The sequence below is a fragment of the Solenopsis invicta genome, chromosome 4 (assembly GCF_016802725.1).
Source record: "Solenopsis invicta isolate M01_SB chromosome 4, UNIL_Sinv_3.0, whole genome shotgun sequence".
In the NCBI taxonomy this organism is placed as follows: domain Eukaryota; kingdom Metazoa; phylum Arthropoda; class Insecta; order Hymenoptera; family Formicidae; genus Solenopsis; species Solenopsis invicta.
Genome location: NC_052667.1, coordinates 19,196,510 through 19,210,762, shown reverse-complemented (window position 1 = coordinate 19,210,762; position 14,253 = coordinate 19,196,510). Strand labels below are relative to the sequence as shown.

Sequence of the window (14,253 nt, the reverse complement as noted above, 5' to 3'; positions counted from 1 at the left end):
GAAATTAAACAATGTGGTTTGAACTAAATTTAAAATGAAACTAAGCCTTATTCTATAGAGTCTTCAATTTTAATACATAGTATGATCATTCGACAAGGGCAATGGACATATCTTCTTGACAGCTCTCTTGTAGGACCCTGTCGATGTCTTGACTGTCACGACTCGAACTTTAGCATCCGCGCCGGGATGCACCGCAACCACTCGACCCAGTGGCCACTTGAAGGGGGGAGCGTTATCCTCGATGAGTAGAACGAGAGTGTTCACTCCAACATTAGCGTCAGAAACAAACCATTTGCTCCTCCATTGCAATTCCTGCAAGTACTCTCGTTGCCAGCGCTGCCATAACTGTTGACGTAGTTTCTGTAAATGCTGCCAGTGGGACAAACGATTATCCGGAACATTAAGCAAACAATGTTGAACAGGTTGAGTGAGTGAGTCGCCTATAAGGAAATGAGAAGGAGTAAGTACGTTAAAATCTGATGGATCACTGGTCAATGGCGTTAAAGGACGTGAGTTAAGAACGGCTTCAATCTCAGTCACTAAAGTATTGAATTCCTCATAGGTAAGCACCTTTCCTTGAGTAATCGTGTACAAATGCCGCTTCATAAGTTTCACGGCCGACTCCCATATCCCTCCAAAATGAGGAGATCTGGGAGGAATGAAGCTCCAATTGATCCTTTGTTTGACCATAAAAGACTTTATCTCTGGTTCTGTTTTCTCTAGAAATTCTTGAATTTCCTGGAGCTCTCAAGAGGCTCCTACAAAATTCGTTCCATTGTTGGAAAATAGTTGTGCGCATAGTCCACGTCTAGCCGTGAAACGACTCAGCGCTGCTATAAATGCCTCACTTGTGAGACTTGTCACCACTTCCAAGTGCACAGCCTTGGTGCTAAAACAAATGAATAAGGCCACATAGCCTTTTGATACATGGAGCCGTCCGCGTCGGCGACTTTCTCGAAGTTGAAACGGGCCGGCGTAATCTACACCCGTTACCATGAATGGTCTCGTGGGCATTATGACCCGTTCCTTGGGCAGATCTCCCATGCTGATATCTGGTATTCTTGGGTTATATCTAAAACATTTAACGCATGTTCTTACTATTTTCTGTGCCAATCTCCGCCCGTGAATAGGCCAATATCTTTGTCGCATGCTGTGTAACAGCTGTTCTGAAGGGCAATGCAACATGCGTATATGCTCCTCGCGCATAATGAGTAGCGCCAGACGATGCCTTGCCGGTAAAACGATGGGGTGCTTCTGCTCTTCTGATAGGCGTGCGTGCCTTAGTCGTCCTCCAATCCGTATCAGACCGTCATCGTCTATGAACGGACTGAGTGATTTTAACTTGTTTTCTCGCGGCAAGTCTTGATTGCTTGCTAAGCTTCGCAGCTCGAGAGGAAACCCTTCCCTCTGAGTCTGTTTGAGAATAACTTTCTCTGCTCTGTTCATTTCCTCGATGCCGATTGACCTCGCCATATACTGCTGCTTATTCGGCTTGCTTTTATCAGCTGAGCGCCTTGCGGCATCTATGAATCTAAAACAATACGCGATTATCCTGCATATCTTGCCGAATGACTCATGTTTCAGCAATAAAGGAAATGAGGGTGTTACTTGTGTCGTAACCAATGTGATAGCCGGAGCCTTTACTTCTGGTAAACTCTCACTTGGCTCTTGCATGTGTTCTGGACATCGATCATCTCTCTTAATCCAGTTTGGTCCGTGCCACCACAAATCACTAATCTCGAGCTCTTGGATAGCGACACCTCGAGACAAAAGATCCGCAGGGTTTTCCTCCGATGGGACATGTCGCCATGTAGCCTCGCTTGCCGTTAACTCCTGTATCTTCGCCACCCTATTGGCAACGAAAGTCTTAAGAACGTGAGGTTGCATCTTTATCCAACCAAGAACAATTGTGCTATCGCTCCATAAATGAACTTGACGAATTCTCCCTTTTAAAGCAGTCTTAACGCTGTCGTACAATTGCGCCAAAAGAAGTGCTGCTTCTAGCTCCAATCTAGGAAGAGAGAGTGTTTTCAGCGGTGCCACTTTGGACTTGGCACAAAAAAGATGCGAACTTGTATTGCCACTTTGATTTGTGCTAACAATGTACAAGCACGCTCCAAACGCGCTTTGAGACGCATCCCCGAATCCAAACAAGTCGGACTCTCCTCTAATGTTATCTGGGTTGATATTTCGTAGTGGCCGAATTAAACTGAGCCCTGACAATAACTCGTAATAATCGTGCCACGCTGCTTGGTGTTGCAGGGGTAACGGTTGGTCCCACTGCAAATCGTCTGCCCATAATTTTTGCATGAAAATCTTTCCCTTTATCAAGACAGGTCCGAGTAGACCCAATAGATCGAAAATTTGCGATACATGTGATAGTACAGTCCTCTTCGTAAGGCTCTTCCTTACTGGCAGATCCAGTTTGTATTGCAACGTATCGCTTGATGAGCACCACAAAAGACCCAACGTCTTTGCCTCATCTTTGTCTAACGTAAGCATTTCACCATGCCGCTGATCTAGTAAAGGCTGCAAGATTTGACGATCGTTTGATCTCCACTTTCTAAGAAAGAATTGTCCCTTTTGTAACAACTCGAACAGCTGTCGTTGGAGTTCGATTACTTCTTGACGTGTATTACCTCCTGAAAGTATGTCATCCATGTACGAATCCTCGATTATTGCCTTTGATGCCATCGGGTATTCCTCTTGATGCTGAATCGTCAATTCCCGGATGCAACGCATTGCATGATACGGTGCATTTGCAGTTCTGTAGGTAACGGTATTTAGCTGATAAATGTGTGGTTCCTCGTTAGAGTTGCGTCTCCAAAGGATGAGCTGTAACGCCCTGTCTCTCTTATCAACCAATATCTGCCTAAACATCTGTGCTACATCAGCATTTATGACAAATGGAAGCATTCTGAATTTTATTAATACCTTAAAAAGACTATTTTGCAAATTGGGCCCCGTGAGGAGCTTGTCATTTAGAGACGTATCCAACGCCGTCTTTGATGACGCGTCGAATACGACACGGATTTTTGTTGTTGACTTGTCTGGTCGTAGCACTGCTTGGTGTGGCAGGAAATATACCTCTTTGTATTCTTGAAACTCTTGTTCTGAAATTTTTGACATATGACCCTGCTGCTCATAGTCGTCCATGAATTCGTAATATGCCTTTTGCAAATCTGGATTCCTTTGGAAGCTTCGCTCGACTGCTTGCAATCTCCTTTGAGCTTGATCTCGCGAATTTCCGAGTTGAACCGTTGGTCGTGTAGGTAGACGGACAACGAACCTACCATCCTGTTCTCTCCGTGTTGTGTCTATGAAGTACCTTTCGCAAGCTTCTTCTTCCGCTGTGTAGTGCCTGACTTCCGGAAGACTGTCCACTTTCCAGAATTTTTCAACTTGTTGATACAGTTGATCATTCGTGATTGCTAAACATGCTTGACCTGTTGCCTTGGAGCTACCTGAATCTAAGCTGCCACCGATGATCCACCCCAATTTAGTGTTCTGCAATGCTGGCTGACCATCAATGCGATTTCTTGGTGCACCGATGACTAGTTTCCAATATAAACCTAATCCCACAAGTAAATCAACTTCTCCAAGCTCCTTATAAGCCGGATCTGCTAATTGTATTCCCTTTGGCATTATTATCTCGTGTGAATTTATTTTCCTTTGCGGAATTTGCTCCGTTATGGCTGGCAAGACGACGCACTCGAGCTCCGTCTTGAAGTCGTTATGAATTGCTTCCAAGCTGATTCTCACGACCTTGCAAATGTCTGTTTTGACTCGACCTATTCCACTGACTGGTTCGTCACCTTTAGTCCATGGTAATTTCAGCCTTTGCAGTAGATCCGTTGTTATAACATTCAACTGCGACCCTGGATCTAACAATGCACGACAGATTACTCGTTTTCCATCGCTGTTTCGAATAAACCTGAGCTGTGAAGAGAATGTGATGCGCACTTGTATTTTTATGCGCTGCGCTTGATACATTCACTGCATTTGTACAGTGTACGACAACTGGTGCTGTTGTGATTTCCTCTTCTGTCTTCTTGTGCTCCTCTCTATGCAAGAGCGTGTTGTGCCTGCCTGAGCATTTTTTACATGTTGATGCTCTACACTCCTTCGCTTGGTGTCCTGTATTGAGGCAATTGATACATAACCTCTTTTCCATAATGCATTTTTTACGCTCGTCTGGAGCCAATTTCAACAGTTCGTTACAACGGAACACTTGATGTGCCTCGTTACAAATTTTGCACTGAAGTGAAGTCGCTGCTAATACGATCTTCTTTCCTGTTTTCTTCTCCTGATTGTCTTTGGGAGACGGCTGCTGTTTTGTTTGAGTAATCTTGTTTTGATTTAGCATGCGTAATGTGTGACAGCGTTCTGTCAGAAATGCGATAAAGTCATCTAACTTCGGCATATTCTGTGGCGTATGATCCTTTGCACGATCCTGCCAATCGCGCTGTTCAATGTAATCAAGTTTCTTTTTTGACAGATGCAATATTATCGTATCCCAATGATCCACGGGCTGATGCAGGGATTTCAACGAAGATTTGTGCGTTTGTATGTGCCATATGAGCTGCCTTATTGATTCGGCCTTGTTGTCCTTTGTGATAGACGGAAAATTGAATAATGCGTCTAGATGCGTTTCTATGATCATCATTTCATTATCGTATGTGTTTTTTAGAAGCTGCCAAGCATTCTCGTAATTTTCGTTGCTGAAGCCTTCGATGACCTTTCGTGCTTCCCCTGTTAGCATTCCGATGAGATACTGAAACTTCTGTGGTCCTGTTAAATCTCTATCGTTATGTATTGTGGTTTCAAAACTGTTTTTGAAAAACAACCATTTGATGTATTCTCTACTAAACTCTGGGAGCTTTATCTCGGGAAGCTTTGGTTTGTTTCGCCTTTCCCGATAGGGGATGCTCTCTTGTCTGAGCCCGCTGGTTGATGCCTGATTGTGACTGCTGTCTCTTTGTTGTTGCTGTTGCAACGTTGCTTGTAACCAATCCTTTTTTTCGATGATTATTTGCTGTGCCTTAGCTGCTATGCTGTAATATCTTTCTTCGAAAGTTACTTGCTCGCTGTCGTCTTCCGTTGGCACGCCGTCTTGCATGTCTATTTCCTCTATTTGTTGCTGAATTTCCTCGAATGAATTCTAGAGTTCTTCCAATTTTTTGAGCCTAACCTGTGCCTCTGCTGCTGAACATTCCGAGTTAGCCTCAAAGAAGCTCTGTAATCTGATGACTTGACTTTTAACCCTACCTCTTCGTTGCTTTAGTTCTGTTAATTCTGACATTTTGCAAATATTTATACTACTGACGTGTTACAAGTTACGACTGTATTGAAAGGAGGATATTAATGGAAATGAATTATGGGAAGCGACTCACTAACCTGTTTTCCTCGATGCCCCACGTTGGGCGCCAATGTTTATTTTGGAATGATAACTGACTAGACTCGACGGATTTTCCAAATGTAACAACTTTATTTCAACGGATCGCCATGTGCGACGATCTTCTTCATCCGCCATGTCTCACAAAACCGACGTAGCGCCACACGCGTTCTTGTTACTAACTACGTTTCCAACCGGTACGCCCAGACGATCTAATCGGTAACAATGTTATTTTATCTTCTTGGAAGTAAATTTTCTAGAATTCGAGTGAGGCTCTCCAGCAACACATTTCTTACACGGTCATTTTCGATCATTCTTTCAATAATGTCGTTCCTTTTTCTGTCGTTTTCAGCTATTATTAAAGCAGCATCTACAAGCTTAAATGATGCTTCTGCTTGCATCTGCATGTTTCGGGCTAAAGACTGCAATGTTTAAACACAATTTTTAAAAATAGAAATGTTTAAGGTATACTTACATTAAAAGACAACAAAAGACATTCGCAGTAGTGAATGCGCTTACAACTCACTTTCATTATTTGAACATTCTGTTCTTCAATCGCCTGGAAAGTTTCTCTGGCCTCTGACAATTGCACGCCAAGTTTCTCCGTATTGATCCCTGAAATAAAGAACAATACTAAGCATATAATTACTGTAGTAATAATAAACATTTAAATAAGAATACACATGATACAAATGATACAGTTGATCATGAGACAAATTTTGTTTACCCGAAACATAACAAATGCAAGTGGGAGCGTCTCATTTGACCACATTGCATACATATTATATATAAAATATATTCCTTCTACTATATTATACTCACTTCTTTTTGAAATTGTTTTTGTAGGGACAGAAATAGGTGTAGTTGTAGATATAGGTTCTAGTCTTTCTGATATATTATTTTCGTTGCAGGATTTATCATTGTCACCTGAAAGAAGTTAAAATTTTCCATACAACATATAGTCTAATACTCTCTTTAACCTTATATAATTTGTTTTATTACTATTACTGTGATATATATGATTACTGATAAAATGATTTAATTCTCCAGATGTTGTGGGAATGTTTTGAATATCAAATTCTTCAACTGCTTGTAAATCATTTGTACAACATGACAGGATAACAGGTGCCTCATCAAATATATCTGTGTTTCCTGATGCTAGCACTTTATTTATACATTCCTGCATAAAAAATCGATAAGGTTATAATGTTACAAACCATGACAAATTTTGAAAAAACTGTTTAGGTGCCATGACTTAAGATAATTTATAAGATTTACTGCTTTGCATATCACCTGCTCTTCTGGGAAGCTATCAAATGAGTCTTTCACTCCTTCAGCAAAATCATAGCTAATAATGCCTAATATCTTTTTGTCCATTTCTGTTATGTCGTTTTTAACATGCTATTACCTGTCTGTGCACGAGCAGCACGTAATTTTGAAACTTTATCCGAGACTTTTGTTTTGCAATCCCTCCATGTCTACAAATTAACAAACATAATTATACATTTTCAGAACAGCCATTTTTACTAAATTACATATTTAATTAATTGTAAATATACACTTACAGTTTTCCAAGAAGCAACATCTTTCTCCTTTCCATTTTTTGATATAGCATTATGTTGTTGTGCGAGTTTCTCCCAATTACAATTATTTATTTACAATTATTTATTTACAATTATATTTCTTCAAGACTTGCTCGCCCTTGTAACAATATAAATTTACCTGTAGCGACATGGGGATTAATAACAAAATAATCCACCATTGCCTCCACTTGGTCTTTTGTAGCTCGTCCCTGTCTCTGTTTTTTCGCTGGTTGTGACCTAGAAAAATGTGATCTTAAAACATATGTCGTATTTCTACTTATTCTACTTCTACACAATTTTCCCAGCGTTCAATTCTATCATTAATTTATTTAGTATAAACAAAAATAAATTTATTCTTTACTATTACATACTTACATTTTTTTATATTTGTTCTTCTGATCGGATTATTTCTTTTTTTGTTTTTAATGCGTTTCTACTAGTGTAGAACTAATCTTGCTTTAATTTACTTTTACCTTTTTCTAATTTTTAGAGAAAGATAAAAAGTAAATTAAACCAAGATTAATTTACAGTGGTAAAAATGTGCTTTCTTCTATTTGGTTTCTATCTCTCAAGTACTCTCAAGTCAGTACCGTTAAGAAAATGCGAATAATTTACACAACGTTCACTCGTAAACAAACAACAAGCAGTTTTATGAATAAGAGTACCACATGTGCGTCTTATGCGTTTTGGAATTTCCAAGCACAGCGGAATACGCGCTTTCCGATTGGCCGACAAGTAAAATTTTCGTGATACTTTTAAGAACACATAGACGTCGATATTGACATTCGTTACCGCATCATGTAACGACTCAAACTCGCTTTCCGCAGTTACGGAATACCGATTTCCCTAGGCCGTCGGTAGCGCAAGCGAGGAATCTCGATAACGTTAACGTAACGATAATTGTCACTATCTTTTTAACGAGTTACAGAATAGGCATGCAGGAGCGGATGGGATTCCGGCTGAAGTGTGGAAATACGGGGGGGGGGGAGAAAGTGGAGCGATTTGGGAATATGTGACAGGATCTGAAGGGGCGAAGGATGGATTGAGCAGTGGAGTGATGGGGTGATCGTTCCGATCGTGAAAAAGAGAGAGGGGATAAGCGTGGAGGAGTACAGAGGAGTGTCGCTGACATCTTCGCTATATAAAGTGTATGCGACGGTGCTAGCGGACAGGTTGAAGGTAGAGGTAGAGGAAAAAAAGTTGATTCCACAGAACCAAACGGGGTTCCGAAAAGGTTTAGGGACGATAGATAAGATCTATGTGCTAAACTATCTGATAAACAGGCAGGTCAGCAAGCCGGGAGGAAAAATGGTCGCGCTCTTTGTGGATCTAAGGGCCGCGTTTGATTGTGTGGAAAGAGGGATATTGGCAAAGGCAATGAAGGATAGAGGGGTTAGAGAGAGGCTGGTGGTAAGATGTGAGGAGGAAACAAGGAACCGGGTGAGAATAGGAGAAAATCTTGGAGAGTGTTTCTGGACGGGAAAGGGGGTGAGACAGGGGTGTCCCCTGAGTCCGACCTTATTCAACTTGTTAACGGTGGACCTGGAGCAAGTGATAAGAAAAGGTGGTTGGGAGGGAGTTAAACTGGGGGAAAAAAAAGTTTACTCTTTGTCGTATGCAGACGATATGGTGCTGTTGACGGAGGAGGAGAATGATATGAGAAGCATTCTGGTTAGGTTGGAGAGGTACTTAGATGGAAAAGGATTGGAACTTAATGTGGGCAAGACGAGAATAATGAGGTTCAGGAAAGAAGGGGGGGGGGAGGAAAAAGAAAGTGAATTGGAGATGGAAGGGAAAAGCAATAGAGGAGGTAAAAGAATTCTTCTACTTGGGCTACGTAGTGCAAAGCAATGGTGGGCAGGGGGCACAGGTGAGGGAAAGGTTAAGGAAAGGAGCAGCAATAATGGGAAAAGTATGGGAAATTGGGAAAAGAAGGTTTAAGGGGGACTGGAGTAGACTGTACTGGTTATTTGACATGCTGGTATGGCCGGTGATAGGTTATGAGGTAGAAATATGAGGATGGAAGGAGAGGGAAGCATTGGAAAGACTACATGAAAGATTCCTGAAATGGATGATGGGGATAAATTGGGGGACACGGGGGTACATGGTAAGAGAAGAAATACAGAGAGAAAAGTTAAGGGAAAGGGCGGGAATAAGGGCAATAAGGTTTGAAAAAAGGTTGGAGGAAGGAAGAGGAAGCGAGCTAGCAAGAGGTGTTAGGAGGAATTGAAAACAAGAAGTAGAGGAAAGAAAAGTATGTCAGAATAGGAGAAGGAAAGAAGGGGATTTTTTGGGATGAGAGGAGTGGGAGGGGTTGGGGGGATACAGTGGGGAGTAATATAAAAGTCTGATTAAGAGGGAGAGAGAGATGCAAAGGGAGGAAAGATGGGAGAGAATAATGAAGACGAAGGGTAATAGGGAGTATAAATGGATTAAGGGGAAGGAAATTCCGGAGTATTTAAAGAAAGGGTGGGGAGAGAGTAGGTGGCAAAGGGTGGCAAGATTTAAATTAGGGAACGGGAAGAGGGGTAACAGACACTTGGAGGAGGATGAGCGTAAGAGGTGCAGGATGTGTAAACGTATGAATGAAACGTGGGAGCATGTGTGGGAGGAATGTGTGAGTTGGGGGAAAGGATGGCAGGAGATGAGGGGGATTGTGCTGGGTGAGGATGGGGAGGGAGAAGAATGGTTGAGAAGGTTAGAAGTATGGAGGAAAGGGAATGGGCGTGAGGGTTGAGGGGGGGGGGAAGAATGGGTGGATGAAGATTTGAATGAGTGAGTGGAAGAGGAGATGATTGAAAAGTACATGTACATACATGCATATGTAGCCGACCGGTGTTATCGATAAGCGCGAAATATGCAGATGAACAAAGGATATGCACTTATATAATTTTAACTGACCAATTCGTTATCTGCCTTGATACATGACACCTAAGTTTTGTGAAACAATTTAAAAGAGGTAAGACGAGCATCTTTTATTTAATGCTGCTCCTTGATACATGGGAGTCGCGATATAATGATTCAGGCGCCGAGACCTTGGCTGCAGCTGGATGACGCGAATGCACCGGTTAGACGAAGAAGCATCGTTAACATGATCCCCCTTCTCCATTTTCAAGGTATGTACATGATCGTCCGATATGTGAAGTTGATTTTTCGTGAAGGGTGATTTAAGACAGGCGTGGGTATTTTGGCTACCACTAGATGACACGAATGCACCGGTTAGATAAAAGTCGCAAACATCGGTGCGAACATGATCCGTTTCAATGCACATGATCCTCCAATATGTATGGTTGATAATGACGTTGCATCCGCCTAGTTAGATAAAGGGACAAAGAAATTGCAGAAAAAAAATGTATATAAGATAATTAGCACTCAAACCTCAGTAGGTGTCTCGGAAGCATACCAAATTGATCGCAATATGCAGCTGTAAAAAGAAATAGCCGACCGTATCAAAGACATACGAGGTGTGTTCAAAAAGTATCGCGAATTTTGAATTTTCGCGGGTTACGTATATTCGAATTTCGATCTTTTTGTGGCGTTATGTTGGTACTCATGTCTCTCACTTATGCCGACAAGCTCGGCCATTTTGAATGTTCACTTAATTGTTGACAGCTGCTTTGCTTGCACGTGTTTTGGATCGTCTTCGATTTTTACCTATTCAAAAAAATGGATCAAAGAACCTGTATCAAATTTTGTGTGAAAAACGAAATTAAGTGCGCGGATGCATTCCGAATGTTGACTGTGGCATACGGAGAAGCTACCTTGGACCGAAGCAACGTTTATCGGTGGTATAAAATGTTCTCAGAAGGCCGAGAAGATGTGAACGACGAAGAGCGTGCCGGACGCCCGAGCACTTCAACAACAGACGAAAAAATTAATGAAGTGGAGAAAATGGTATTGGCCAATCGTCGAATCACCGTTAGAGAAGTTGCTGAGGACCTAAACATATCGATTGGCTCGTGCCATTCGATTTTTATCAATGATTTGGGCATGAGACGGGTCGCCGCGAAATTCGTACCAAAATTGCTCAATTGCGACCAAAAACAGCATCGCATGAACATTGCTAATGAGATGTTGGACTCTGTCCGCGACGACCCAAATTTGCTCCAGAGGGTCATAGCTGGTGACGAATCGTGGGTTTATGGTTATGACGTGGAAACCAAAGCTCAATCATCTCAATGGAAGCTGCCGCACGAACCAAGACCGAAAAAAGCGCGCCAAGTTCGGTCGAATGTGAAAGTTTTGCTGACAGTTTTCTTCGATTGCAGGGGCGTGGTGCATCATGAGTTCTTGCCACAGGGTAGAACGGTCAATAAGGAATATTACCTGCAAGTTATGCGCAATTTGCGCGAAGCAATCCGCCAGAAACGCCCGGATTTGTGGAAGAACAAAAATTGGCTTTTGCATCACGATAACGCCCCTGCTCACACATCGTTGCTTGTGCGCGACTTTTTGGCCAAAAACAACACACTAATGATGCCGCAGCCACCGTATTCCCCAGATCTGGCCCTCTGTGACTTTTTCTTGTTCCCTAAACTGAAGAGGCCCATGAAAGGACGACGTTACGCTACGCTTGACGAGATAAAGACGGCATCGAAGGAGGAGCTGAACAAGATAAAAAAAAATGATTTTTTGAAGTGCTTCGAAGATTGGAAAAACCGTTGGCACAAGTGTATAATATCTCATGGGGATTACTTTGAAGGGGACAAAATAGATATTCATGAATAAATAAATAATTTTTGAAAAAACACAAAATTCGCGATACTTTTTGAACACACCTCGTAGACTCGGATAGTATGGAGATTGAGTTCAAAAATTTAGATAGAAATATTCAGAATTTAGTGGAAAGAGTCGTGCCAAACGCCCAAATCCATTCTTTAAATCAGAGTACAAAATATTGTATCATTCATTTTTATTATATGTTGTATAATTCTCGACCACTGTGTGCAAAGTGCATGATTGAAAGTGCGCAATACACATAGAAAGTAATGCGCGTTATTCGAGATCATAAAACAGGTTCTTTTATTGCGCTAAAGAGTTAATCTTGTACCAACTGCAGACGATCAACGTTTTTAAAAATTTCATGTGACATGTGCCCAATATGTGTGCCCACACAATAAGAAAGGCATTTTTTATCAGTTAACGCGACTGATCTCATCTTTTAAAACAAAGTTCGCAAGAGACGCTATCACGCTCAGAACATATAGCGATATTGTAAATTGTGTAATATGTGCAAGTGTCCGAGACAACGTGTAATACGTACTAATAACTGAAAATGGAAAATATTGAGCGAGTGGAACGCGAACTGCTCGAACAATGCTTGCAGGTCACAAATTTAGCAGAATGTTTCGCTTGGTTGCAACGATGCGACGAGTGTCTCGCGCAGCTCGAAGGATATTGGGTTGCAAAACGTCCTCGACTCACCGTTGGCTCTAGACAATCTGTGGTAGCGAGAATCGCGCGACTCGCGGGTGCAAAATCACAGTTAGAAAGACGTTTCGTGCTCGTTGATGGCGAGTACTCGAGCACTAGTGCTGGTGACAAGCAAACTGCGCGTGTGGCGCAAGATTGACGCCGCGTTTAAGTATTAAGACCGGAGCTGTCATTAACGCAGATTATATTGAGCCGCGACATTTCTGAAACTATGCTAGTGATATGGTGATCGAGCAAGTGCAAGACGCTATCGCGAAACACGTAAGTGTGAAAGTGAATACTGTATTCAACGGTGAATTTGTAAACATTCATAGTGACCGCGACAATAAAAGTATCACGACGAAGAATCATGAATTGTACAGAGCGTCAAATTTACGTAAATGGTAGGAACAGTGCGTTATCGAAGCGATATTAGCGATGCTCGATGAGTTTCAGGAACGTGATAGTGGCTGGGCACTGTCAAAAATACAGAACGTGACGGTTAATATAAATAAGTTTAATCCCATGCACACGGGATGTTGCATCGAATTGCCACAGGAAGTAAAGGACAAACGTGTGGTAATTAATGTGCATTCGAAAGATAATGCGTGCTTCGCGTGGTCGATGGTAGCCGCCTTGCATCCCGCCAAAAATCATGCCAACCGTGAGTTATCGTAGTCGCATTATTCGACTGTTTTAAAGTTTGATGACGTACAATTTCCAATGAAAGTGAAAAACATTGGAAAATTTTAACGTTTAAATGATGTGTCGGTTAACGTATACAGTACCGAATTTGACAAAAAAGGAAAGAGACTTTACTTCGTACCAATACGACTGACTGATGATAAGAAGGAGAAACACGTCAACCTTTTTTACATGAAAGATAAACACGACGTCAGCCTCGGCTACTTTGTGTGGATCAAGAACCTGTCGCGACTGGTCAGTTCACAGCTAAGCAAAAAAGAACACAGGAAATTCATCTGCGATCGGTAAGTGTAATAATAATAATATATGTATAAATTTCACGCATATTAAAATTTGTAATTAAAAAAAAATCTTTATATTACAGAAGTCTACATTATTTCCACTTAGAAGAAAGTTGCTGTTGCACGAAGTAGAATGCAGAAAAGTAAATGACTGTGCCATTCTGTTATCAGGAGAGGACGACAAGTATTTGGAATTCGATAATTATAATAACAAAGAGTACGTACCCTTTGTGCTTTACTCCGACTTAGAATGTGTATTGCGTAAGATGGAAAACAAAACAGAAAACGCGTCGAGATTCTCGTATCAGCATCAGGTATTTAGCATAGCAAATTAGCATAGCAAATTATGTTAAATGCTCGTACGACGATACTTTATCAAAGTATCACTTTCGCCTCGATAAGAACTGCGTCGCGTGGTTCGCGAAAGAATTAGAAAATTTAGCACATGACATAAAAGCCCAAATATCCGCCAATGTTCTCATGGAACAATTAACTAGACAGCAGAAAAAGGCATTTATTAATGCGACGCATTGCCATACGTACGAAAAACCATTTAAATCAAATAAGCGCCTTACCTATTATGAGTGGCTTGATAATCGGCGGGTGCATGACCATTGTCATCTGACCGGCAAGTATCGCAGTCTAGCGCATAATAAATGTAATCTAAATTATAAAAGTACGTACGTTATTCCGGTCGTGTTTCATAATTTATCCGGTTATGACGCGCATTTTATCATAAAACAAATTGCTACCGCGTTCGAAGGCAAGATAGATTTGCTGCCGATTAATAAAGAAAAATATATTTTGTTTACCAAACATGTCGCAGCTACCGGCGTAAAAACCAAATCGAGCGAAGTACGAAATTGCATACGGTTTA

General features: G+C 41.5%; 2 protein-coding genes across 6 annotated transcripts in view; both read right to left on the bottom strand.

The window, feature by feature from the left end:
- Nucleotides 1-747: 747 nt before the first annotated feature.
- Nucleotides 748-5,533, bottom strand: LOC113004841. The gene is made up of 4 exons (XM_039448452.1): nucleotides 5,398-5,533; nucleotides 5,192-5,295; nucleotides 3,992-5,140; nucleotides 748-3,939 (listed from the first exon to the last, which is right to left on the bottom strand). The coding sequence occupies exons 1-4, from the start codon at nucleotides 5,531-5,533 to the stop codon at nucleotides 748-750; spliced, it is 4,581 nt and encodes a 1,526-aa protein (XP_039304386.1).
- Nucleotides 5,477-14,253, bottom strand: part of LOC113005670 — a 144,312-nt gene continuing 135,535 nt past the window's right edge. For 4 of the 5 annotated variants that reach the window (XM_039447767.1, XM_039447769.1, XM_039447768.1 and 1 more), the window contains 6 exons: nucleotides 6,961-7,215; nucleotides 6,689-6,873; nucleotides 6,422-6,575; nucleotides 6,218-6,322; nucleotides 5,922-6,010; nucleotides 5,477-5,817 (listed from right to left, as the gene is read on the bottom strand). In XM_039447767.1, coding sequence (XP_039303701.1) covers nucleotides 5,629-5,817; nucleotides 5,922-6,010; nucleotides 6,218-6,322; nucleotides 6,422-6,575; nucleotides 6,689-6,772 — 621 coding nt within the window. In that variant the 5' untranslated portion in view covers nucleotides 6,773-6,873; nucleotides 6,961-7,215 and the 3' untranslated portion in view covers nucleotides 5,477-5,628. Of the gene's footprint in view, nucleotides 5,818-5,921; nucleotides 6,011-6,217; nucleotides 6,323-6,421; nucleotides 6,576-6,688; nucleotides 6,874-6,960; nucleotides 7,216-7,353; nucleotides 10,508-14,253 lie in introns of those variants that run through there. The other variant, XM_039447771.1, reaches the window with a different exon arrangement.